At 38.5% G+C, this 25,699-nt stretch overlaps 1 protein-coding gene across 2 annotated transcripts; it reads left to right on the forward strand.

The window, feature by feature from the left end:
• Positions 1-950: 950 nt before the first annotated feature.
• On the forward strand, positions 951-24,084 carry LOC132298865 (endoribonuclease Dicer homolog 1). 2 transcript variants are annotated; one of them, XM_059795195.1, is made up of 20 exons: positions 951-2,779; positions 2,877-2,990; positions 9,488-9,698; positions 9,886-10,280; positions 10,368-10,584; positions 14,309-14,481; positions 14,584-14,706; positions 14,791-14,951; positions 15,048-15,281; positions 15,410-15,560; positions 15,643-15,825; positions 17,514-17,675; positions 17,752-17,847; positions 17,980-18,608; positions 20,248-20,348; positions 20,445-20,644; positions 20,725-21,645; positions 21,832-21,996; positions 22,161-22,534; positions 23,511-24,084. In XM_059795195.1, exons 1-20 carry the CDS (start codon positions 1,598-1,600, stop codon positions 23,686-23,688), a joined length of 5,970 nt encoding a protein of 1,989 aa, XP_059651178.1. In that variant the 5' UTR covers positions 951-1,597; the 3' UTR covers positions 23,689-24,084. The 2 variants fall into 2 exon arrangements, with proteins under 2 accessions (XP_059651178.1, XP_059651179.1); XM_059795196.1 differs by having other exon boundaries at positions 20,454-20,644.
• Positions 24,085-25,699: the final 1,615 nt, after the last annotated feature.

Here is a 25,699-nt window from a genome sequence, read left to right on the forward strand (position 1 = left end):
GGTTTTCGCCCCCCCCTGCCCTGCCCTGCCCTGCCCTGCCCCGATTATATATATGCCTTGAGAATTTTTATGTATATATAAAATATATATTTAAGAACCTTTTTATTTTGCTAGAAGTGTACACATAATATATTAATATTCATTACTTAATAATTTAAAATTTGATTCAGTTTATTTATTAGCCAATTTGAGTACATTGTGCTAAAGTCGCATAACCAGCCCCACCCACCCCCGTCCCGTAATTAAACAGAATACGTTGGGCGGAGTTGGTACTTTTTTTTTATACTAAAGAATAAAAGTTGCATAATCGGTCCCACCCATATCTTGGAATTAAATGAAATACGTGCAAGGCGGAATTGATATTTGGTCTGTTAGGACGGAGATGATACATCAATTACAAATTCGTTTTGCAATAAGGATGGAAATGGGAAGCCAGTTGCCATCCTTGCAAGATGCAGTGGATAAAGATATTTAGTGTGATCTACATAATTCTTTCTTCTTTTATCTGAATGAATCGGACAGCTTTTTTTTCTTTAAAAAAATATTCTTAGAATTGTTTTTGTAGCCAATTGGAACTCATTACTTTCTACTTTACTTTCTCATATGGGCTGGATTCCACATCCATGACCATCGAATCCAGCGGGGAATGAAAGAAAGTCGCCGCTCACGTGCAATTCTGTACTTTCGCTTGGGATGCTGTTCTCTTCGGCGACGAACAATAGATGACCAACCATTCAAGGAGCACCACGTATGCAAGAGAAATGAAAAAGCACGTCGTATGAAACGTGGCATCTTTCTATTGATCATTCATAGTTTTACCACAGAACTTTGTCTCTATGTTGAAGAACTTAGATTAGAAATGGTTCGAATTTACGGAAAACACCTTAACCGCAGAATCAATCAGGAGGTCGGTGAGGACTCAACTAAAAACATACCCCATCATATTATATGTACCACTACTACCCTCGTCGAATCGAACCCAAAGCCTCCTCCTTTTCCCTTTTCTCTCTCTAAATGTATACAAGCTCCAACGAACAGTCCTGTTATTAAACTGAGCGGGGGGGAGAGAGAGAGGAGAAGCTGCATCAGTCATAGTCGCGGGTCAAAAGGAGGAGCTTTTGAGGAATTGGGGTTGGAGAGGGCGAAGAAGGCAGAATCGCGTTTGATAAACCGTGCGTGGAATCTTTGAATCACACAAATTTGGTTCCTGAGCCAACCATTTGCGTGCTTCGTACGGTCTATCCCTCGCTAATCTGCTAACAAACTCGCTCCATCCCTCACTTTTTTGATATCTCCACCACAAATATATAAATAAATAAATCAGACTCACACTGAACCGCGCGATCAAGATCCACCACCACCGCCTCAGTCGATCAAACTTGTTTCTTTTGCATCCCCAAATAACTAATCCTTAGTTATCTTCTCTTTTTATGGCTTTTGTTTTCTTTCTTTAGAAACATAACAAAACAGAAGATTTGATTTTCTTCTCTATTACAGTAGTAATTTTTTTGTTGGTAGTCACTGTTGTTATTGTTTTTGTGTAATACTATCTAGTATACTTGCTATTATAATACTCGTATAATAGTTGGCGATAATTATGGATGATGAGGCTAGGGTTTCAGGGAAAGTTGATCTTCAGCCTGATGATGAGAGGCCCTCTTACTGGCTGGATGCCTGTGAGGATATCTGCTGTGATCTTATCGGTGATTTTGTAGATTTTGATGCCGCTGAAATTCAGGAACCTGCTGCCGCTGCCGCCTCCACTCAGGACGGTGGCCTAGATCCTTGTTTCTTTGGAGGAATCGATCGGATTCTTGACTGCATCAAGAATGGGGACGGTTTGACTACTGCTGTTGGTAATGGAGTCCGTGATCCTTCCTCCATTGTACAGGATTCTTTATCCATTGGACAGGCTTCCCTTCAGAATAAAGAGGAAGCTGGTGGGAATTGCAAGCCTAAAGTTGAGGCTTCCTCTATTCAAAATGCTGCTCAATCTACTGGCTCACCACCACAGTTACACGATGGTAGTAATCAAAACTTTACCAAAAGGATGCCTGGTAATAGTAACCCCGCTGGTGATCACACTACCAACAATAATTGGAACAAATCCTTGGATGGGACTAAAGCAGAACATCTTTTTACTCCGCGAGATGGAGCTCATAGTCGCGGCCATAGTGATCTAAATTATCACGACAGTGAAGAAAGATACGGCAAAAGAGCTCGTCTTACTGATTACAAGAATGAGAGATATTTTCCTAGTAGAGGGCCATATCACCCCAGGGAGAGGCTAAATAAAAAAAGAAATCGCGACTGGGAGGAGATTGATAGGAGAGATAGGGATCAAATCAGGCGAAGAGAACGCAATGGCAGTGGTAGAAGGGATCCTAGGGAGAGGGAGAGGGAGTGGAGAGATGGAAGGGGTTATTGGGAGAGAGACCGATTGGGTTCCAATGAGATGGTTTTTCGCTTGGGTGCATGGGAAGCTGATCGAAACAGAGAGGATAAGACTTCCTGTGAAAAAAACCAGGAATGCAATGGAAGGACAGATAATAAACCCGAAGAGCCCAAGGAGAAACAACCCGAGGAGCAGGCCCGACGCTACCAGTTGGATGTTCTTGAACAGGCTAAGAATAAAAATACAATAGCTTTTCTTGAAACGGGGGCAGGGAAGACACTCATTGCTGTTCTCCTCATCAGAAGTGTTTACAGTGATTTGCAAAGAGAAAAAAGGAAAATGCTGGCTGTATTTTTGGTTCCTAAAGTTCCACTTGTTTATCAGGTCATATTATAATAAATGTTCCTCTTAACAATGCGACATTTTGTGATGTCTTTCAACTGCAAATCAATTGATACATTTGTATTCTTGTCCTATGCAGCAAGCAGAAGTTATTCGTGAGCAAACTGGTTACCAAGTAGGCCATTACTGTGGTGAAATGGGCCAAGATTTCTGGGACGCTAGGAGGTGGCAGCGTGAGTTTGAAGCAAAGCAGGTAGCATCTGAAGTCTCCACTTATAGTCACGCTTGTTTTCATGCATATATACTGGATACATGTCTTTCTTTCAAAAAATATCCTAGTTCTATTTATTTATGATGCCGGCTTACCAAGAGAGGATGAACAACTATTCTCTATAGCAAGAGAGAGATAAATGAAGAAGGAAAAGAATGCTAGAACAAGGAGAAAAGAGCAAACAGTAGTTGTTGCAGTTCTATCAAAGATAATACTGATCACCCTCTCTCCAATACCCTAGCCACCCTTTATATAGATTCCCCTACTTAATCTAGCCATAATTGGCTTTATAAGGCAGGAAATTACATAAAATCAGGAAAATTTCTAAAAATCACATAGGGGACTGCAAAATTAGGGATTCTGTTTGGCCCTCCTTGCACTCCTAGTCTTCTTTGGGTGCTCCCAACGGTTCATAAAGTCAATCTCAACAGGAGAAAAGTTAGTAGTAGGGCTCTTGGATGAATTGTAAGCAAATTCAACAAGTCGTAGAATCAAATCCCAATTTTTGTTGTTTTCACTAAATAAACACTTCAGCCAAATTTCCAAACTCCTCTTCGGTCTGTCCATCGGTTTGAGGATGGAAGGAAGTACTGAAATCAAGCTCCGTGCCAATATTCTTCCATAAAGTCCTACAAAAGTGCCTCCTTGTTGGCTAAGGACTGCACCAATGCCAACGCCCAAGGTATCGCAATTTACCTCAAATACCTCTTCAAAATCCGGTAAAGCAAGAATCGGTGCTTCCGTTAGTTTCTTCCTTTTTTTTTTTTTTTTTGATTAGTTTCTTCTTGAGCGCTTGAAAACTCTTCTCTGCCTCTTGGGTCCACTAAAAAGATTTCTTCCCTATACTATCAGTAGTTGGAGCTGTAATGGTGCTCAAATTGAGAATAAAATGCCCAATAAAATGTCACCAAACCTTTGGAACTCCTCACATCATGCACTTTGGTAGGTGTAGGCCACTGAAGAATTGCTTTCACCTTGTCATTGTCTACCATAAAGTGCTCATTCTTCAATAAAAACGCCCAATAAAGTGCTCCTTCTTCAATATCGAAAACTGAGCGGAGGTGCATCAAGTGGTCTTCAAAACTGCGACTATACACTAAAATATCTTCAATATAAACAGCTACACACAAGCCAGTAAGTGGTTTCAGCACTTCGAGTCATCATATGCATAAAAGTGTTGGGTGCATTTGATAAGCCAAACGACAGGGCCAACCACTTGTAAAACCCATCTTTTGTTTTAAAAGCTGTTTTTCACTCATCACTCGGTCTAATCTGGATTTGATGGTAGCCACTTTTCAGGTCAATCTTAAAAAAAAAAAATCGAAGATCCTGCAAACATATCTAGCACGTCATCAAGGCGAGGAATCGGAAAATGGAATTTGACGGTTGTTTTGTTGATGGCTTGACTACCCATGCACATACACCAAGAACTTTGGAGTGAGGAGGTCTGGGATGGCACATGAGCTCATGCTCTCATGAATAAATCCCTTGTTCAATCATTTCATAACCCGTCGATTCAATTCATCATGCTCCTTTGAAGTTGTCATTCGATAAGATGCTTTATTAGGAAGACTCACGCCAGTTAATACAATGTTGAATATCCCTCATCAATGGTAATATTGATCTAGGTCAACAGGAAATACATCTCTATGTTCTTTCATCAAAGGCTTCACAATAGTAGGAATAGATGGGGGTGCAACCTCTTCTTTTGCAACCAAGACATAGAGCTGCTCACTTTCCTCAACCTCTTTCATTAAGCCACTCATGGGAAGAAAATTTGTTTCCTCTCTAATTAGGTTGGGACTAAATTTATCACGCATAGGACTTAAAGTAACTTTCACGTTATCCTTCCAAAAAGTGTACGTGTTATTTCTACCATGATGTAAATTATCTATGTCAAATTGCATCCATCGGTACTACATCACACCAAGTATTGTCAAAGTAATTTATTTATTTATTTTGATAGAAAAAGAGACCAAGCTACGTTACGAAATGGTTACCTCATTTCCTTTGTGAAACCAAGAGTTTGTAAAGCCTCAAATGCTTCTCAACTTTGAGTATCAATTTCTTTATGGATTTTTAGTATACCACTTTCTCACAACTTCTGCCATAAATAATCATGTTGGACACCCTTCTGTCAGTGGTACAAGTGGTGTGAAAAATGTTAGTGCGCAACTAGTCTTCTTAATCCTCATGTTTCGGAAGTTATAGTGACTTTTGCATGACTAAAGATTCATCTACATCACCATAAATGATATCATCGTCATCTTCTTCCTCTGGGAAATCATCAAATTTTGGCTTGAACTCCAACGTTACATGATCTTCCTCATTCGAAAGTTGTTTTCCCCTATCAAAACGTTTTCTACACTCCGCCGATCAATGCCCGGGCTTTCCGCACTTATAGCATATCAGCTCAAGTTCTTAGCCACGATATTGTCTTGCTGCCCGCCCCATATTTTGGCGATTTCCGGCAGCAGCAGCCTAACCCCACCCACATGGGGTAGCTGCTGTCCCACATTTTGGGCACCATTTCCCCACCATAATAGGTGCTGATTTCCCCCCTAAAAGTAGGCTGTAACCTTGTGCAACTGCTGCTGGGGCACGAACCTGCTTGTTTTGTTGCTTCTCCATCACCAAAGCACGTTGATAAGTCTCTAAAACAGACCAAATGACTGTGAGAGTAGAATCTCTTGTATGTTAGGTCTTAGTACGCTAATATAGCTTGCCTCCATCTGTTCTCCACTCTCCGATAGGTCATTGTGTGCTATCTACTGATAAAATTCTTCTGTGTAATCTTCCACACTACGCCCTCCATGCCTCACATTAAAACGCAAAAATTGTTCCTTCAACTTTTTCATCTTTTTCCCATTCTACAATCTTTGGTTTACCTCTATGCTCTCAAGTAGTCCTTAGTTGCTCCCACCATGCCGAGGCCCTACCTTTTAAACGAAGAAAAAAAAGAATGCTAGAATAAGGAGAAAAGAGCAAACAGTAGTTTCTGCAGTTCTATTAAAGATAATACTGATCACCCTGTCTCCAAGACCCTAGCTTCCCTTTATATGGAGTCTCCTGCTTAAAATCAGGAAATTACATAAAATCAGGATAATTACAAAATATGGAAATTTTATAGAAATCACAAAGTGATGTGCAGAAAATTAGGAATTCTGTTAGGACTCCTTGCACTAATAGCCTTCCTTGGTGGAGGCTTGGAGAGGGTGTACAGTGGGGCCCCCTAACTCGCAATTATTGGAGGGTAGCACCCTTATACATTTGGTGGTGCTTATGGCTCGAAAGAAATAGGAGATCCTTTGAAGGAAAGGAGACTTCTATTGGGGCGCTGAAGTTCTCCATTATTAGCACCCTTTTTGTTCGGTCCTAGGGAGACATTGTAAATCCATGGAGGAGATTGTCGATATTTTGGCCTCCTTGAGAGTTTAAAGGCCCTACTTGGCCTTGTGTTGTTTTTGAGGGCTGCGTTCGCCCACCTTTTGAACACTATACTCCCTCCATCCCAGAATAGTTGTCCAACTTTCCTTTTTGGATTGTCCCAAAATACTTGTCCACTTACCAAATTTAAATAACATATTTCACATCTTTTCATAAAATACCCTCAAAATTCTAAAAAATTTCAAACTTGATTATATATATATTTAAACTTGAAAGGGTAACTTTGTAATTTCTAAAGGGGACAATGCAATAATTACATGTCCCCTTAAAAAGTTCTACTCCCCATAAGGGACATCTATTATGGGACGGAGGGAGTACAATTTTGCTTATAAAAAAAATATAAAGTCACAGAACAGGGTGACTGCATCGATTTATGTGTGGTTGTTTGTGGTTAATTAGTCAATAGAACGGCTTAATCATGCCATTGCTTCAACATGGTCTTACTGGCCCTGTACCAACACTTAAAGTCACTTAGTAGGAGTATGTTTAGTCATCGTAATCTGTTGAGGTATTTCGTTTTAAAGCTGGCCTTCCTGATCTGTTCATTATCATTCATCTGTTTACTTATGTCCTCCTGCATCTGACCTATTCTTCTTCGATATTTTTTATACTTTTCTTTTTCCAGAGGTAAGTGATTTTTATTTTTTGATAAGTAAGATTTCATAAAAGGCGCTCAAGAGAGGAGCGCTCCCAAAAGAATATACAAGAAGTCAAAGGCGACAACTAAAGCTTTAAGCTATCCACAAAATCCAAAAGATGCCCCAAAGATTTACAATTACACACATTAACCCCAAAAAATAAAGAATACAGTATAAACTGTATTTGAGAGACCAAATAGGAGACTCCTCTCCATCAAAGGGTCTCCTATTTCTCTCATGCCACAAACCCCACTATAAACGAAGGGGAATGGCCCTCCAAACATCCCTTGCTCCCAAATGTATACGTGATTATCCATTTATGTTTCTAGTCCTCATCATCGAATGTAGGGTTTTCAGTTGAAGCCTCCTACAACATTTGTGTAATAAAACAAATATGTGAAACAACAAACTGTTCTAACTTCATTTTTGAAGCTTAGCTCAACAGGAGGGCCTAGTCAAAACCCACTTGGTGTGATTTGATGATTGAAATTTCTGGTGCTATTTCAAAATGCATCCAATACAAAATAAGTGTCTACATATAGGTACATGAATGTTTACATCTAATGATTAGTTATACCCACCCATATATATACACAAAAAAAACATTTTACCTTTTTTTTTAGAAATTACCCTTTTCTATTGTAACATTTGAACCAACTTTTCACGTATATGGTCCGCAAACTTACTTAGTTACCGAAGCATAAAAATTGTGGTACCAATTTACATGATGTTGCATCTCATAGGCCACATTGCATTGGACTTTATGTGTATGATAAATTTCGTTCCTTGTTAGTTGCTTTAGTTTTGTGACTTTGTCTGTCATTTTTATCATTCTTTTGGTATTGAGATTTTGCACATCAGACTCTAGGACTTCTGTCTGATGAACTTAATTGATGATTTTTGAGCAGTAGAAAAGCCTTTTTGATATCACATTTAGGAATGTCAGCCTTTGAAAGGTAAACGTACTATAATGAAAAAAAAAAATGGATTTCTCCTCCCCTAACACATTTTGCCACACCAACAAAAATTGTTAAAGGGGCCATTGTTTGGTGCAATGATAAAAGCTTGGGCTGACAAGGGTAGAGGGCACAAGTTCAAGACTGAGAGTAACTACTCTGTACAAAAATAATGTCAATGGTTAGGTTTGTATTTGGTCTTCCCTTCCCAGCACCCTGCTTAGGCGGGATTAACATTGAGCAATGGCCTTTCACAGGAATTGTAAATGCCACTGACAAAACTCATTATATTCTATTTACTCATTTTTTTATTTTATTTTATTTTATTTTTATTTTTTATTTTTAATGTGGGTGGATGGGGTGATCATAGGTGTCATATGCCAAATAACTCATTCAAAACAATGAGATAGTAACATATGTAGTTCACTAATGCGATACAAAAATTTAATGTGTGCTGTTGCTGTTGCATTGGTTTAGTATTGTATACTTCAACAAAATTTGTGTTTGAAGTGTTACACAACTAAAAGGGCTAATCTAGTGCATGAGGCTCCAGTTTTCAGTTTAGTCACTGAAGGGTCTGAGAGGGTCATATGTATGCAGCCTTACTTCCGCATGCGGAGAGGCTGTTTCCAGTCTCGAACTTTGATCTCCAAGTCACAACGGAGCAGCATTTCTGTTGTGCCAAGGCCTGCTTCAAACTGTTCACAACTAGAATATAAAATAAATATTATCTTCACTTTGCCAGTACTCTTTTTGTCAAGTATACCTCAAGATTCAAGATGAGATAAAATTGTTTATATAGAACGATTTTAGTTCTTTTGATGTTTGATGCTGTGTGTTGAACTTGCTAGATTGGTGATTGATATTGTGTGAAAGAAATATTTGCCATGTCGCACATTCCTAGTGTTTGACATTCCACACAGTCAACTTTCATCATCTGTCTTGTTCATTCTCTAAGTACACATGGCTTTTTTTTCTTAAGTGAAAACAAAAATTTCATTGTGAATCCATGGCATTGAATAGGTTCTAGAATATAAAATTCAATTATGTGCAGTGATCTGTCATGCACTGTACAGTATTACACATGCGTATGTATATATTCATTGGCTATGAGTTGATCATACCATTGTCTGGGTGTTCGTGTGGTTTATGTATTAACGCGTGAATATGTATTTAAAAGTTTAGCAAAAAATATATGTATTAATTCAAATTCGTGACATTGTTCCTGATGATTTTCATCTTGAATTCAAGGCAAATTAAACTTTCACCTTATGTTAAAAAAATAAAAATAAAAAGGAACGAAGAAGCTCAAGGAAAAGAGATTACTGCATTCAATTGTAGAAGGTTGATTTGTGATTGAGCCCTTTGTTATTCTTGGTCTTGTAACTTGGGAAAGGGCTTACTCTCAGCTTACCATGGCTGGCTCCTCTCACTGCAGGTCTTGGTGATGACGGCTCAAATTCTATTGAACATTCTGAGACACAGTATAATAAAGATGGAAGCAATTAATCTCCTTATTCTGGACGAGTGTCATCATGCTGTGAAGAAACATCCATATTCTTTAGTGATGTCTGAGTTCTATCACACAACACCAAAGGAGAAAAGACCATCGGTCTTTGGAATGACCGCTTCTCCTGTTAACTTGAAGGGTATATGTTCATCTTGTTTGAATTTGCATGCACTTGTGTTCCGTTTTACGAACTTTTTTAATCAATTATTCAGTATTTCTTCTTCTAAACTTATTTTTCTCTTTCACAAGTTTGTATCAAAACTTCCAGTTGTTGGCTTGTAGCTACTTCCATGTTTTCAATATTTTGTTGATTATGGTTGATGCAGGTGTTTCTAGCCAAGTGGATTGTGCGATAAAGATTCGTAATCTTGAAAGTAAACTAGATTCTGTAGTTTGTACAATAAAAGATCGTAAGGAGCTGGAAAAACATGTACCAATGCCATCGGAAGTAGTGGTGGAGTATGACAAAGCAGCCAACTTGTGGTCCCTTCATGAACAAATAAAACAAATGGAACTGGCAGTCGAAGAAGCTGCACAATCGAATTCCAGAAGAAGTAAATGGCAATTTATGGGAGCAAGAGATGCTGGGGCCAAGGAGGAGCTGCGCCAAGTTTATGGTGTTTCTGAAAGAACAGAAAGTGATGGTGCTATTAATTTAATTCAGAAACTGAGGGCCATTAACTATGCACTCGGTGAACTTGGACAGTGGTGTGCATATAAGGTGGCCTTTTAATAGTATTGTTGATTATTTTTTATGTCTTTGACAATTGTTTTTGGAAATTATTTGCTCAGGTCATTTCTTTTGCAGGTTGCAAAATCCTTTTTGACAGCTTTACAAAATGATGAGAGGGCAAACTACCAGCTTGATGTCAAGTTTCAAGAATCCTACTTGAATAAAGTTGTCTCTCTTTTGCAATGCCAGTTATCTGAGGGAGCTGTTTCAGAAAATAATTTAAAAATTGCTGACCTAGATGATGGGAGTGACCTTGATGAGATAGAGGAAGGAGAACTTCCTGATAGTCATGGTGGGTACTTGTTTATTCCTGCTAATTGAGTAGACTGCTGATTCTAGATGCTGACTATTTGATGATGCTAGATTAGTCTTGAGAGTTTATTCAAGGCTCGGTCAAACTGGATTCATCAAAGTTGAATTCTACTCTTTTTATTATGCAACTTCCTTTTCTAATCAAAACATATATTGAGAATGTGGTTTTGAGTCTTGGGTAACTTCATTGTGCAAATGATAGCAAAGTACCGTCTGCATCTAGTCCACCACAGGCCACACTTCATAATGACTTTTGTAAATATATGCTTGAGAAACATATAAGTGGTTTTATTAGGTATGGAAATTTGTTGTTGAGAATTTTGAGGATCGTTACTCAAGGCTCTAACAAAGTACATCCCAAACGAGAGAATGGGATTGGAAGCGGAGCCTTTAAATACTCCAATATAATACTCTAGTACATCCCAAACGAGAGAATTAGATTAGAAACGGAGCCTTTAAATACTCCAATAAAATACTCCAATATAGTACCGCAGTACACGGATCACTAACACAATCTCGATTGTAGGTAACCTTCGCTATTCTGGACCATTTTCTTTCTATTGGGCTTGGCCTGAGTAAGTTAAGCTCTTTCGCTCTATCTTGTGTGGAAGAGAGACGCTTAGCGATTCATGCTTTATAACGATAAGGTGATGCAGGATCACCTTTGTGTGGCAGAGATTATTGATGAGCAGGTATTGCGTACTTATTATGAGGCCATCATGGGTGAAGAACCAACACAGTGGTCTGTTGCCGTAAATGAGGAGATTGAGTCTCTTCATAAGAATCAGAATTGGGAGCTAGTTGTGAAACCTAAGGGCTAAAAGATTGGGAGCTATAAATGGGTCCTCAAGAAGAAGGAAGGAATCTAGAAGTGGAAGACGCAAGGTTCAGGCACGCTTAGTGGCGAAGGGCTATACAAAGAGGGAAGGGGTGGACTTCAATGAAGTTTTGTCTCTTGTGGTGAAACATAGATCAATCGGGCAATTATTTTCTATGGTTGCTAAGTATGGCTTGGAGCTTGAGAAGCTGGATGTGAAGACTACATTCTTGCATGGTGAGTTGGAAGAGAAAATTTATATGCAGCAGTCTAAGGGGTATGAGATTCTGGGAAAGGAAGTCCATGTTTGCCTACTGAAGAAGTCCTTGTATGGGTTAAAGCAGTCTCCTAGACAGTTGTACAAGCGATTTGATACCTTTATGGTAGGGAGTGGCTAATATAGGAGTGAGTTCGACATTTGTGTGTATAACATGAGGTTCTCATATGATTCATTTGTGTACTTACTGTTCAATGTTGATGACATGTTTATAGTTTGCAGGAACATGCTTGAAATTAACATGTTGAAGGTTGAGCTTACTGGCGAATTTGATATGAAGGATCTTAATGCCGCGAAGAGGATTTTGGGTATGAAAATTCACAGGGATTGAGGAGCGGGTAGATTGTATTGGTCACAGAGGAAATACAAGCATTAAAGCCCATGAGTACTCTACTGGCAGCCCACTTTAGACTTTTGGCAAGATTGTCACCACATATCGAGGAGGTGGTGGAGCACATTGTCTCGTGTTCCTTATGGTAGTGCAGTTCATAACATTATGAATGTCATGGTGTGCGTAAGGCCAGACATTTCACATGTGGTTAATGTAATGAGCAGATACATGGATAGACCCAGGTCCATTGGCATATTGTGAGATGGATATTGCGGTACTTGCGAGGCATTGCAGATGTTGGCTTAATCTATTATAAAGGCAACGACACGTGTGGGAGTGTTCCTGGGTATGTTGATTAGGATTATGCTGGAGATCTTGATAAGAGGAGGTCATAGACAGGGTATGTCGTCACTCTTTATGAGAGTGTAATCAGTTCGGAGGCGACTTTGTAGTCCACGTTGCATTGTCTACTTCCGAGGCTAAGTAAATTGCAGCCGCCGAGGCAATGAATGAAGCTATTGGCTGAGAAGCTTGGTTGGTGATTTGGGCATGCAACAAGATGATTTGACTGTGTTTTGCGACAACCCGAGTGCCATACATTTGACTAAAAATCAAATGTTCCATGAGAGGACCAATCACATTGATGTCATTATCAGGTCACACTTCATCAGAGATGTGATTGAATATGGTGCTATGGAGAATCTGGCGGATATAATGACTAAGGTCATTCCTACTATCAAGTTTAAATATTGTTTGGACTTGATTGGTGTTAGGCCCTTAGGGCCATGTGGAGGAGGCGAAGAGAGTAGCTGGTATTGTGGAGCTGGGCAGAATTCGAGCAAAGGTGGAAATTTGTGTTGTGGACCGGGTCACGTGTCCGACCCAGTTTTGACCCAAAAAATGGGCTCTGTGTGGGCCCAATCCCCTATTTTGACCCGATTTTAGCTTACGGATCGTGGATCATGTTTAGTACTCTCTTGTATCCCGGTATATAAAGGCGTTTTGGGTTTGGAGTGGGTAATGAGAGAATACTAAAAATCGTGGGAAAGATAGAGAGAGGGCTAGGGTTTTGGGGCTGAAACTTGTAATCTCTTGTTTTTCACATGGTGAAATCTTTCGTTGGTTCTTCACCCTAGATGTAAGCTTCACCAAACCACATAAGTCTTTGTGTTCTTTGTGTGTGGTGTGTTTACTTTTTTTGTCGCGATTCTTGGTTTGTTCTTGATTTGCCATGTTTATCATAACAATAACAAACGTTGAGCTTTAGCGGGGTCTAAACTGTTCGGGAATCCGTGAGATGAGATTTGCGAATAACATCTGCTACAAACTTGGACTATATAGTCTTTGGGAGAAGATGCTACTTCAATACCAAGAAAATAGAAGAGAAGACCAAGATCCTTCATATCAAATTATTGTTGAAACTCTGACTTCAAAAAAGTAATTCCGCTAGTGTCATCACCGTCAAGTCATCAACATATAAGAGGAGAATAATACTTCAAGCAGAAGTAAAACAAAGAAAAAGAGATAAATCATGGTTAGATAGACACGGAGGTTATCTAGGGTGAAACAACCTGCTTGGTGATAAGTGACATGCAGGTAGTAGTGACAAGTTGCTACATCAATGACAATGCCCAGTAGATAGTGGCTTACAAGTAGTCATCTCACTGTGGTAAGACAAGGCATATACATATATGGAACCCCAAAAATCTACTAACCAAAAACGGAAAACCGCAAAGATCTAGATCGTAGCTGTTATATGGAGTGAACAACCTACTAGGTGATATGCGTGTGACAAGCAAGGAGGTTACAAGTAGCGACCTCAATGACCAGTAGCTTACAAATAGACACCTCAATGACTAGTACCTTACAAGTAGGCCCCTCATATAGTAGTACAATAGGAGGAAAGAGAAGGGGGGGGGGGGGGGGGGGGGGGGTGCGGCGGCGGCGGCTGTTGAGAATGCTAAAGATCTTTACATCCTACATATTGGTTTCTTTCTTTCATATCATTAATACCAAGTTACGTAGATATCATGCATGATGCATGTTACTCCTTAAGGAGACATGGACAATCCTCATTATAGATTAAAAACACACTAAAATAGAATTATAAAGACAATTGAATAATGAATAGTAATGTCCAATAAAAAGAACGAATCCCAACAATACCCTAATCTACATCAATTTGCTACCTTTGCACTTAGTTTCTCAATATAGTTGATTTGATTATGATGGACTATACTTTGACATTCCTTTTATGCTGGTGTACTTATATGGTATAGTTGTCTCTGGTGGAGAGCACGTGGACGTAATTATAGGAGCTGCTGTAGCTGATGGAAAAGTGACCCCGAAAGTGCAGTCACTGATTAAAATCCTTCTCAAATATCAACACACAGAGGATTTTCGTGCAATTGTCTTTGTTGAGCGAGTTGTAGCTGCCTTAGTTCTTCCAAAGGTTTAATATGTTAAATGCATATCATTTTCTTGAAAGCTTTATTCCTTCTGTTCCACTCGATAGTTCTTCTCCATACTAGATTATCTTCTGTCGGACATGCAGGTTTTTGCAGAGCTTCCATCTCTAAGTTTTATCAAGTGTGCAAGCTTGATCGGGCAGAACAACAGTCAAGAAATGCGGACATGCCAGATGCAGGACACAATTGCCAAGTTCCGGGATGGTCGAGTATGTCTGGATACCTTGCGTGTTGATTAAATTTTATATGTTCTATAATTTCAATTTTTTTATGATTGATTTCATGAGTTGTAGGTGACGTTGTTAGTCGCCACTAGTGTTGCCGAGGAAGGACTTGATATCCGGCAATGTAATGTTGTCATTCGCTTTGACCTAGCAAAAACTGTTTTGGCATACATTCAGTCAAGGGGTCGTGCTAGAAAACCTGGGTCAGATTATATCTTGATGGTTGAGAGGTACTTATGTTGGGTCTGGCAGTGTGAGCATTAACTCGTACCTTGGCAATCTATCTATGATATTTCTGCTAATTTTTGATTGAAAATTCTCTCTAGGGGAAATTTGTCGCATGGAGCATTTTTAAGGAATGCTAGGAATAGTGAAGAGACCTTGCGGAAAGAAGCAATTGAGCGAACCGACCTTAGTCATCTTAAGGGTACTTCAAGGCTAATTTCGGTGGATCCAACACCAGGCACGGTGTATCAAGTGGAATCAACTGGTGCTATTGTGAGCTTAAATTCTGCTGTTGGACTCATTCATTTCTATTGCTCTCAACTTCCCAGTGACAGGTGCAGTTTCTGTTTCTCTATGATAGATTATACTCCTATTTGTTACCCTTGTATTCGTTTTTGTTATTACTATTAGACTTCTTAGTGGTTTTTAGCTTCTTAGTCAGTTGTCTTGCAACTATTATCAGGTATTCAATACTTCGTCCCGAGTTTATCATGGAGCGTCATGAGAAGCCAGGAGGGCCTACTGAATATTCTTGCAGGCTTCAACTCCCCTGTAATGCACCGTTTGAAGAACTGGAGGGACCAGTATGTAGTTCAATGCGTCTTGCACAACAGGCATGCCAGCTTTTTGTTGTCGGTGATACGACCTTCATCAAACATTCAAACAAGAAAATTCATTAACATCTTTCATGTGCAGGCTGTTTGTTTGGCTGCTTGCAAGAAGCTTCATGAGATGGGAGCATTTACTGACATGCTCTTGCCAGACAAGGGAAGTGGGAGTGAAGAAGAAAAACTTGACCAGAATGATGAAGGAGATCCACTCCCTGGAACTTCTAGGCATAGGGAATTCTATCCTGAGGGTGTAGCTAATGTTCTCCAGGTTAGTTCAACCCTTTTGACCCATGGATTATACTATCTGCTTGCAGTATTTGAGAATATTGTGAACCAGCATAAGATAAACAAATTTTAAAAAAAAAAGAAAGAAAAAGGAAAAGAAAACAACACCCACCCATTCACCAACAAGTTCCCCCCAATCTCGGCTGCTACCTTCCTATTTATGACAATATGAATTTCAGTGCTCTATACCTTCCATTTGCCAATGTGAATACTGCCTTTTCCTTTTCATTTGTTTTCCCCTTTTGATGAATAAAAGATTCATCAAACAAGCGAACTAGGGCTCCATTGCACACTAGGTGTACTGATTAGCTAATAAGACTAAGAACATTTTATAAATGGAAGTGAAACCATGAGCCCTTGTAATATACAAATACTTGGATATAAACTCCTTTGACTTGAAAATCAAAATTTCCCCAACTTTAAAGATCCTTCTATTCTTCATCTTCCAGATATATAACAAAATGCAATTGGACACCAACCTTAATAATGGCCTGTTTGATATGTATAAAAAAAATAATAATAATAATAGTAATGGCCTGTTTGATTAGGTGCAATGCACTGTCTTTTTCTTCATTACCAGATTGCTAGAGATCTGGAGGCTTTCTTTTCGCCACTTGAACCTTAAAAGGTGTAAAAGTAAGCATTATTTGCTTCATCTTCTTTATCCTTTTGTTAGAAAGGAAGACGAGAGAATATAAATTGAGGAGTTTATTTGGATATCAAAAAAATGTTAAAAAATTCTGCATAAAAAACAGAAGCAGAAAATTATGGATACAAAATGGTTGCATAAAAATTATAAAATACATTTATTAGTTAAACTTTTGGTTGTATATATATTCTTTTTGTTTTCATATATCATAATATCATACTGGTAATAAAAAAATATTAACAAAATGACAAAATATAGTTATTAATTATGCTGTTATATTTGCTTACACATTTATTTTGTTTCATTGAAAAATGAAAGATCTATTCTTTAGTGTATGGTAGCATGGTATAGTTGTAGTAATAAATAGGAGTAGCATGCATTCAGTCTATTACTTTTCTGTTTTTAGTTTTTATTTCCAAGAGAAATAAATAGGAAGGGTTGTTTGGAAAAGATACTTTGGGGGCTGTGGCTTTTGAAGGCAACAAAAGGTGAGGCTTGGAACTTTTTGTTCAAGACACAATAGATATAGGTAGTAGGGTTAGGGATGTAATCAGCTAGGGTTACAGTTCTTTGACTTTTGTCTCAAATTTCTAATTTAGCCATTGTTCCGTTCTTGTATAAAATGGTAGTCAAATACAATGTGCCATACGGATAAAAGCGAAAAGACGGGTTTAATAGCGCATTATTCACAATTACACGGAAAACGGAAGCATTTTTAAAAGTATATACACGTATAATATGCATATTGTACGATAACTTTTCCCTAGTTGATACTCAACCCCACCCACCGACCCCCCTCTCCTTCACTCTCTCTCTAAAGGAATTGTTTGCAACCAAGAGAAGTCGAACCTTTAAAACTAATTACAATTGCTATTTGTGTATTTGAGATTCTCTTCCCTTTTGTTATTATTATTATTATTTTTTTCCATCTAGTTGGTTGAAATCACTATGAACATTTAATGTTCATTAGTGTTACATTGGATACAATCTGCATCTTGCTTGAACTCCCCTTGGCCCTGCAGGGAGATTGGATTTTATCTGGGAGAGACGGTGGCAACAAGTTCAAATTCTTTCATCTTTACATGTATGCTGTTAAATGCATAAATGTAGGCTCTTCAAAAGATCCATTTTTAACCCAAGTTTCAGATTTTGCAGTACTTTTCGGCACTGAGCTGGATGCAGAGGTATATTTTTTTCCCCTGTTCAGTGGTATAGTAAACATAATTGTTCATCTCTAATTTTGTTTAACATTGTTACTAGGTGTTATCGATGTCGATGGATCTCTTTATCGCTAGGACCATGATAACAAAGGCATCTCTTGTCTTCCGGGGTCCAATAGATGTAACAGAATGTCAGGTATATTTATACTCTTTTAGTTAAAAGCTAGTAGTTGTTTACTTTAATAAATAAAATCATAATGAATTTCTTTTTAGATTTTGAATTTAAACTTCTATTGGAAGACAAAACCTGATTTCTGCTTTCTTGCAGTTGGCATCCCTTAAAAGCTTTCATGTAAGACTAATGAGCATTGTACTGGATGTGGATGTTGAACCATCCACCACTCCTTGGGATCCTGCAAAGGCATATTTGTTTGTTCCTGTGGTTGGCGATAAGTGTGTAGATCCTATAGAAGAAATTGACTGGGATCTAGTTGAAAAAATAATTGAGACAAGTGCATGGAGCAATCCCCTTCAGAGAGCTCGTCCTGATGTTTACCTCGGTACAAATGAGCGGACACTAGGCGGAGACCGAAGGGAGTATGGATTTGGGAAATTGCGTCATGGCATGGCTTTTGTACAAAAATTCCATCCTACCTATGGCATTAGAGGAGCTGTAGCACAGTTTGACATTGTGAAAGCATCTGGATTGGTTCCTAGTCGGGATGCTATTAAGATGCCGAATTATGTGGGCTTGACCGAAGGCAAATTGATGATGGCTGATTGTTGCACCAGTGCAGAAGATCTGGTAGGAAAAATTGTGACAGCTGCTCACTCTGGGAAGAGGTTCTATGTTCATTCTGTATGCTATGATATGACTGCAGAGAACTCGTTCCCTAGGAAAGAAGGCTACCTTGGTTCTCTTGAGTACAGCTCATATGCCGATTACTACAAGCAAAAGTACGTGTCTCATTACCATCTCGAATTGTTTGGTCCTCTTCATTTCACTAAATTTTGCTTATTATTGCCAGAAAAAATAAAAGCTCAAATAAAGTCTATACTATTTCAGCTGCTAACAATTACTTGGTTATAATGCAAGTAATGGTTAGCCCTAATGCATCTTACTTGTGACTGAAAGAAAAGAAAAAATGGGAAAAAAAAAAAAAAAAAAAAAAATCTGATCTCAATTGGTGCAAGGAGCTTTTAATTACTTTCAAGTGTGAAAGAAGGGGGATTCACTGGACCATGATGCATAGATTTCCACTATCTGTAGTTTATGAATCCTTCTAGAATGAGGAAATCTTTATTTATATTTTCTTTCTTTCTTTTTTCTCTTCTTATTCTTCTTGATCAACAAAGGTGCACTGGCTATTCAGTTTGAAAGGTAATGAACTGGCACTGCTAGGCTCTGATATGTCAAAAAAACGAAAGGTTCAAATTAGACCTAGAAGGGAAGGTTTGAATAGGCCTTATAGTTACTTTTGGTGAATAACTAATTTATCAAATTTTGGTTAATCCTTGTCCAAATTTCTGTTTGTTTTGTTGTCTATGTCTCTCAATCACAAGCAAAAGCACATAAAGCAATAAAAATAATGTAAAGCATGGACACAATTTTCACTTGGAAAACCTTAGAAAGGAAACATACAGGACCCTCAATCAACTATAGAGAAAGGTGTACAACACTAGGTTACTAGACACTAAATCCAAGAATCTCTCAGGCGCTTTTCACTGAGAATCACTTCAGACAATCCTCCCCAGACTCTGCTACTGCTAGTCAAGAACTGGATCGCCACAAGCTTGCTCTCCATGGTTGTTTAAATCCTCGTTCTTCACTAAATCACCCAATTGATTGGTTTTATGGTAGTTTCTGATAAGCTCCTTGCTTTGAATCACATAATCACATGAAGTATGGTGTTATCTAAAAACCCTAGATTGATTCTCAAAGTTCTCTCTTTCTAAAATATATAAACTTTCAATAATATGTGAAAAGGTACCGTAGACTCTGTAATTCCATAAGTATAGCTAATATAGTACTGAAATAAGATCAGTTAAAAGACATTTTTGAGAGTTTCCATAACAATTCTGTCCCGATCGATCGAGAGTAAGCTAGAGCGACCGAACTTGTTCCAGTAGCCATTGAGCAATGTGCTCGATAGGTTCAGTCAATCAATCTATCAATTGAAACTCATTGGAGTTGTTTCGAGTTCTATTTCAAGCAATTGAAGCTTCACTCCGAGCTCATTATTTTCCAACAAATTTTCTTATTCAATAATTCAATTGATGTATCAATATTCTTATAAATTTGAAAAACATGTTTAAACATGATTTTGAACCTTTTAAAGGTCAAACCTAGGTCATGGGAGGCCAATCCATCCAAAGAATCTTTCCAAACTAGATTAAGTCCACTAAGGTCTCACCTTACCTAACCTAGACATGTGATTGAGTTTGATATATTTTTGGCGTGTTCTTCATTGTTCTTCATCTTCAATCATCTTCTGTGGTTTTAGACTTGGTACATTTTGTTCAATCTTGCATTCCTTTTTTTGAATGGGAAATTGCTATCACATGACTATGTCCTAACGATCTGTATTACCAACAGGTATGGCGTTGAGTTGATCAATAAGCAGCAGCCTCTAATAAGGGGGCGTGGTGTTTCTTATTGCAAGAATCTTCTGTCCCCTCGATTTGAACATTCAGAACGTATGCAATTTTATCTTTCTTTGTGGATTTTTTTCCTTTCCTTCGTTAATTTCACATATTTGTAGCTTTTGGAACTAATGTGGGGTATTTGTTTAGCACATGAAGGTGATTCTGAAGAGACACTTGACAAAACATACTATGTTTTTCTCCCTCCTGAGTTGTGTTTTGTACATCCACTTCCTGGATCATTAGTTCGAGGTGCACAGAGATTGCCCTCAATAATGAGGAGGGTTGAAAGTATGTTGCTTGCAGTTCAGCTCAAGGATACTATTAATTATCCCGTCCCTGCTTCAAAGGTATTTTATTTTTCCACAGTGGTGGTAGTTGGTGGTTATTATCTATTTATTGATTGACTGTGAGCTGTATCTCTTTACAGATCTTGGAAGCGTTGACAGCTGCTTCATGCCAGGAGACATTTTGCTATGAAAGAGCAGAGCTTCTGGGAGATGCATATCTGAAATGGGTTGTTAGTCGATTTCTTTTTCTTAAATATCCCCAGAAACATGAAGGCCAGCTCACTCGGATGAGACAACAGATGGTGAGTAACATGGTACTATATCAGTATGCATTGAACAAAGGACTTCAGTCATATATCCAAGCAGATCGATTTGCTCCATCTAGATGGGCTGCTCCTGGGGTGCTGCCTGTCTTTGATGAGGACACCAAGGAAGCAGAATCGTCCTTATTTGATCAGGGAAAATCACTTACTGAGACTGTATCTGGAAAGGATCACCACTGTGACTGGAATGAAGATGATGAAATTGAAGATGGTGAGCTTGAGAGTGATTCAAGTTCATACCGTGTCCTCTCTAGCAAGACGTTGGCAGATGTTGTTGAAGCACTGATTGGAGTTTATTATGTTGAAGGGGGGAAGAATGCTTCAAACCACCTCATGAAATGGATCGGCATTCAGGTAGATTTTGATTCCAAAGAGATAGAATCCACAACCAGGCCTAGCAATGTTCCTGAGAGCATACTTCGGAGTGTCAACTTTGATAATTTAGAAGGTTCCTTGAACATTAAATTCAAGGACAGGGGCCTATTGGTAGAAGCTATTACTCATGCTTCACGGCCATCTTCTGGAGTGTCCTGTTATCAGCGCTTAGAGTTTGTTGGTGATGCAGTCTTGGATCATCTCATCACAAGGCATTTGTTCTTTACGTACACGGACCTGCCCCCAGGCCGCTTGACTGATTTGCGCGCTGCTGCTGTAAATAATGAAAACTTTGCACGGGTTGCAGTTAATCATAAGCTCCATGTGCACCTACGGCATGGATCGAGTGCCCTCGAAAAGCAGGTTGGCAATTCTGCACTTGTTAACTTTATATCTAGCTCGTTATGCAGTCCTGTATTGTCTCATTACAGATCATTTGTTCTCTGCTTGACCTTAATTTGTCATTATCCTTGACAAATTACCTCCCTCATAAGCAGTCCTTATTTTTATTTATTTATTTATTTTTTAAAAAAATTGCTTCATTTTCAGATTCGGGACTTTGTTAAGGAAGTTCAAGATGAATTATCAAAACCCGGGTTCAATTCCTTTGGTTTGGGGGATTGCAAAGCTCCAAAGGTTCTTGGAGACATTGTTGAATCTATTGCTGGGTCTATCTTTCTAGACAGCGGACTTGATACTGCAGTTGTTTGGAAGGTTAGTTTCAGCCAAGGGACATTCTATTATTATTGTTGTTGTTGTTGTTTCTGATGCTGCTGCTGTTATATTCTTCTTGTTGAAAAAAAAATAAAAAATAAAACCTTTTGGAGATGAATTGGAATCTTTAAGATTTAAATTCTTGGAATTTTGATATGATCCAGGTCTTTCAACCTTTGTTGCATCCAATGGTCACTCCAGAGACGCTCCCAATGCATCCAGTGCGAGAACTGCAAGAACGATGCCAGCAGCAGGCCGAAGGCTTGGAGTACAAAGCAACTCGAAGTGGCAATTTGGCTACTGTTGAAGTATTTATTGATGGGGTCCAGATTGGGGTTGCTCAGAATCCACAAAAGAAGATGGCACAGAAATTAGCTGCCAGGAATGCCCTTGTTGCTATGAAAGAGAAGGAAACAGCCAAAGCCAAGGAGAAGGGTGATGAGGATGCAAAGAAGAAGAAAAGTGGCAGCCAAACATTTACCAGACAGACTCTGAATGATATCTGCTTGCGTAGAAATTGGCCAATGCCATTGTATCGGTAAGATAAATATTGAATGAACTTTTTTTTTTGGCAATTAAGATTAAGAATATAGTAACTCAAAAAGCCTATGTACATTTGTGTGAGAAGGGCATAGCCCCCCTGTACACACAACATTTCAAGGAGTAAAACCGCAACAAAAAAATGGCCTGATAACCAGAAATAAGCTGTCAGTTTTCATCTTTACATTACACCATCCCCCACCCTATAATCACCATATAGCCCATTGTAGCCGAAGAGAAGCAGAGGCCACAGCATGAGAAGGACCATCTCTGCCCTATTGTCAAAACAGAACCTACTGATGTAGAGACCACAGGAATGGTAACCTTTGGTATGGCTTCCAAATATTTTGAAAACAGCCGTGGCAATACCCCAGCAGTTTGAAACAATCAAACCCCAACCAAAAACACTGCATTCCCCACATAATAGATTTTACAAGCTCCATTATAACAACACAGCTACTTGAAAATGGAATCAGTTAATTCCCATTCGCTCTGCAGCTTGTGTCTTTCTTGTGACTGTTTGAAGCCTCTCAAGGACCACATCCTGTATTTAACAATATCTACAACGCTTTTCTGCATGGAGAGGACATCATTGTAAGAATTTGAAAAAAGCCTCTGATTCCTCTCTCCACATGACCGATGGACGCTGCAAGGGCTAGTTTTATAATTGTAGCTTTGAGGCTCCTCCTTCTGGAATTGGCTTGAAAGTTGTTTGAGGACCACTGCAGGCAGCACTAGGCACCGATAAAGCTCTAAATTTTGCTAGCAACTGGACATTCAAAAAATAGATAATTGTGATCTTCAACTTTAAATCTACAGAACACAGCTTATATTATGAATACTGTTATTTGGCTTATAGTTAAATATAAGAACAAAGCTTATATTCTGAATATTGTTATTTTGCTTATGGTTAAATATAAGTGTTGGGTATTTATTCTGGTTCCTGTCTGGCTTTGATTCTTTGCCATCTCTAGGTGCGTGAATGAGGGAGGTCCTGCACATGCAAAAAGGTTTACATTTGCAGTTCGGGTGAACACTACTGATAAAGGATGGACGGATGAATGTGTGGGAGAGCCAATGCCAAGTGTCAAGAAAGCCAAGGACTCTGCGGCAGTTCTCCTCTTGGAACTTCTAAATAAGTGGTACACGTGATATCATCTCAAAAGGTTTGGTGGTAGCAATCTTATTCTTTACAGTTGTAATATCATGCCTGGTGCAACCTATTCATGGCTACTATATCCCGGATGTGCTGTTCGTATAACTTAATTTTGCATCCACCGGAGAGCCCATTCTGATTATTAGGAAAGGACTGCTGCAGTTTTAGTAAATGCTATACATGATAACAGTGGAAAGGATTGGTGGCAGCCCTAGTTTCTGCATTGCAATATAGCACCTCATGATGGGTTATAATACACCTGGGCAAGCTGTTCTTTTAATTTTTTGTCTCCTGTATATTTAAGCAGCTGAAGTATAATTGCAAGCTTTGCTCCAGATGCCCACAATTCTCGTATTGGTAAGATTTAATTATTCAAGCACTTTCATAGTCAATCGGAAGTCTTCTATGTTGCCAATTGCTCAAGCAAGCAACCCTAAAACCTTATGTGATGGACAATCTCTTAATTTTGTCGACTATGTGCCATTTTGACCAAAGTTGAACCAAATTACATACACAATAGTTTCGAGGTAGCTTTGCCCAGATAAACTGGATCATTGTTATTGATCAACCATAATACTCTAAATTTATAGTGTTAATTGCAATTTTTTTAGAAGTTTGGCAAGTCGTCACCACCTTCCATTATCGATCAGTATATTCCTTTTTTGATTGGAGATGGGGATTTATAGAGGTCGGAAGTGACATTTATAGAGAACCAGAGTTACCTTCAATGCACATGGAAAAAGAGAACTCAGCAAAAAAATCTGATAATATATTGATAAATGAATGGATGATCTACTTTGCAGTATACTAGTAATGATGTCGTAAGTCGGTGGGTGTGCAGGACTTCTTCTCTCTTGGAGAGAATCCTTGTCCAAATACGAAACCCCTAACAGCATAAAAAAAATAAATAAAATAAATAAAAAAAAACCTTAAAAATGTTAGAAAACTTGAAACTAAAAAACAAACTTGGCTTTGAAAATTTTGTAAAAGTAAGGAAATAAGTCTAATTACTAAAAATGAGTAAATACCAAAAAGGAAAGAAATTCGATTCCATTCAATCTTTTAATGAACATGATGTAGAGGAAGTGATCAAACTGCTTTATTATTAATCAAAAGTTAAACTAAAACATAAAATTAAAAAAAAAACTCGAATTTCAATACGGCTCACAGGGCCATCCAAAATTCTTCCCAATGCATTTCCACGTACATTGCATGTGCTTGCTTTATTGGAGGACCCGTAACCTCTCATTGTAGAGTATTTGCTACCTGGGGATAGAAAAGCTCGAGCACAAGATTCTCTGCTCGAGCATTTTCTCTTCAGGTAGACTTCTTAAGTGCGAGATTAATTTTAATTAAATCCCATTAAGTCCCAGACGGGTCCAGATAACCCAGAAGACCTAAAGCCCCTCCACCAATGGATGGAAGTCAGTTGCTTCTATAAAAAGACAGAGAAAAGAAGTTATTCTCTCTTGCAAATAATTCTAGATCTAGTGGCGGCATTTAGGGTTTTTAGGAGTTTCTCTGAAGACCTAAAGAAGAAGATCCACGGAAGAGAAGTGCAGTTCATGATGATAAGTTCTACACCAACAAAGATGATATCCTTCATCGTCATGAGTAACTAAATCCCCTCTTAGGGCATTGATATAACCCGAATCCGATTACTATGGTTTAATTGTTCTATACTTTGGGATTTTCATTATTAATGTATAATTGATTGTATGATTTTGAGCAATTGACTTAGATCTTCTAAGCAATTGGGATTTTAATTAAAGAAATTAGTTTTTGATAAATTAATACCTTGTCTTAGATTTAATTCTTCTAAAATCAAAATCAACCTATTCTTATTGTTTGAGATTGGCGGCTAAGGGCTTCTCATGACAATAAGAATAGAGATCATGCAATGGTGCGTAAACTGTTTTTGTAAATGAATGTTTTCATAATCTATGCTTAGGGAAGATAGATTATATTACAAAATTAGCTAGAAGTAGGTAGATAGATGTAATACCC

The sequence above is a fragment of the Cornus florida genome, unplaced genomic scaffold (assembly GCF_030987335.1).
Source record: "Cornus florida cultivar Cherokee Brave unplaced genomic scaffold, ASM3098733v1 CherokeeBrave_3.0.0_Hap2_Chr03, whole genome shotgun sequence".
Classification (NCBI taxonomy): domain Eukaryota; kingdom Viridiplantae; phylum Streptophyta; class Magnoliopsida; order Cornales; family Cornaceae; genus Cornus; species Cornus florida.

What these genes read in the sequence shown, in the direction of transcription:
- LOC132298865 (XM_059795195.1), top strand. Translation starts at nt 1,598, where the DNA reads ATGGATGATGAGGCTAGGGTTTCAGGGAAAGTTGATCTTCAGCCTGAT. An exon ending in TAGATGTAACAGAATGTCAG is followed by an intron (nt 17,848 to 17,979) that starts GTATATTTATAC and finishes GCTTTCTTGCAG; the next exon opens with TTGGCATCCCTTAAAAGCTT. An exon ending in TGGCCAATGCCATTGTATCG is followed by an intron (nt 22,535 to 23,510) that starts GTAAGATAAATA and finishes TGCCATCTCTAG; the next exon opens with GTGCGTGAATGAGGGAGGTC.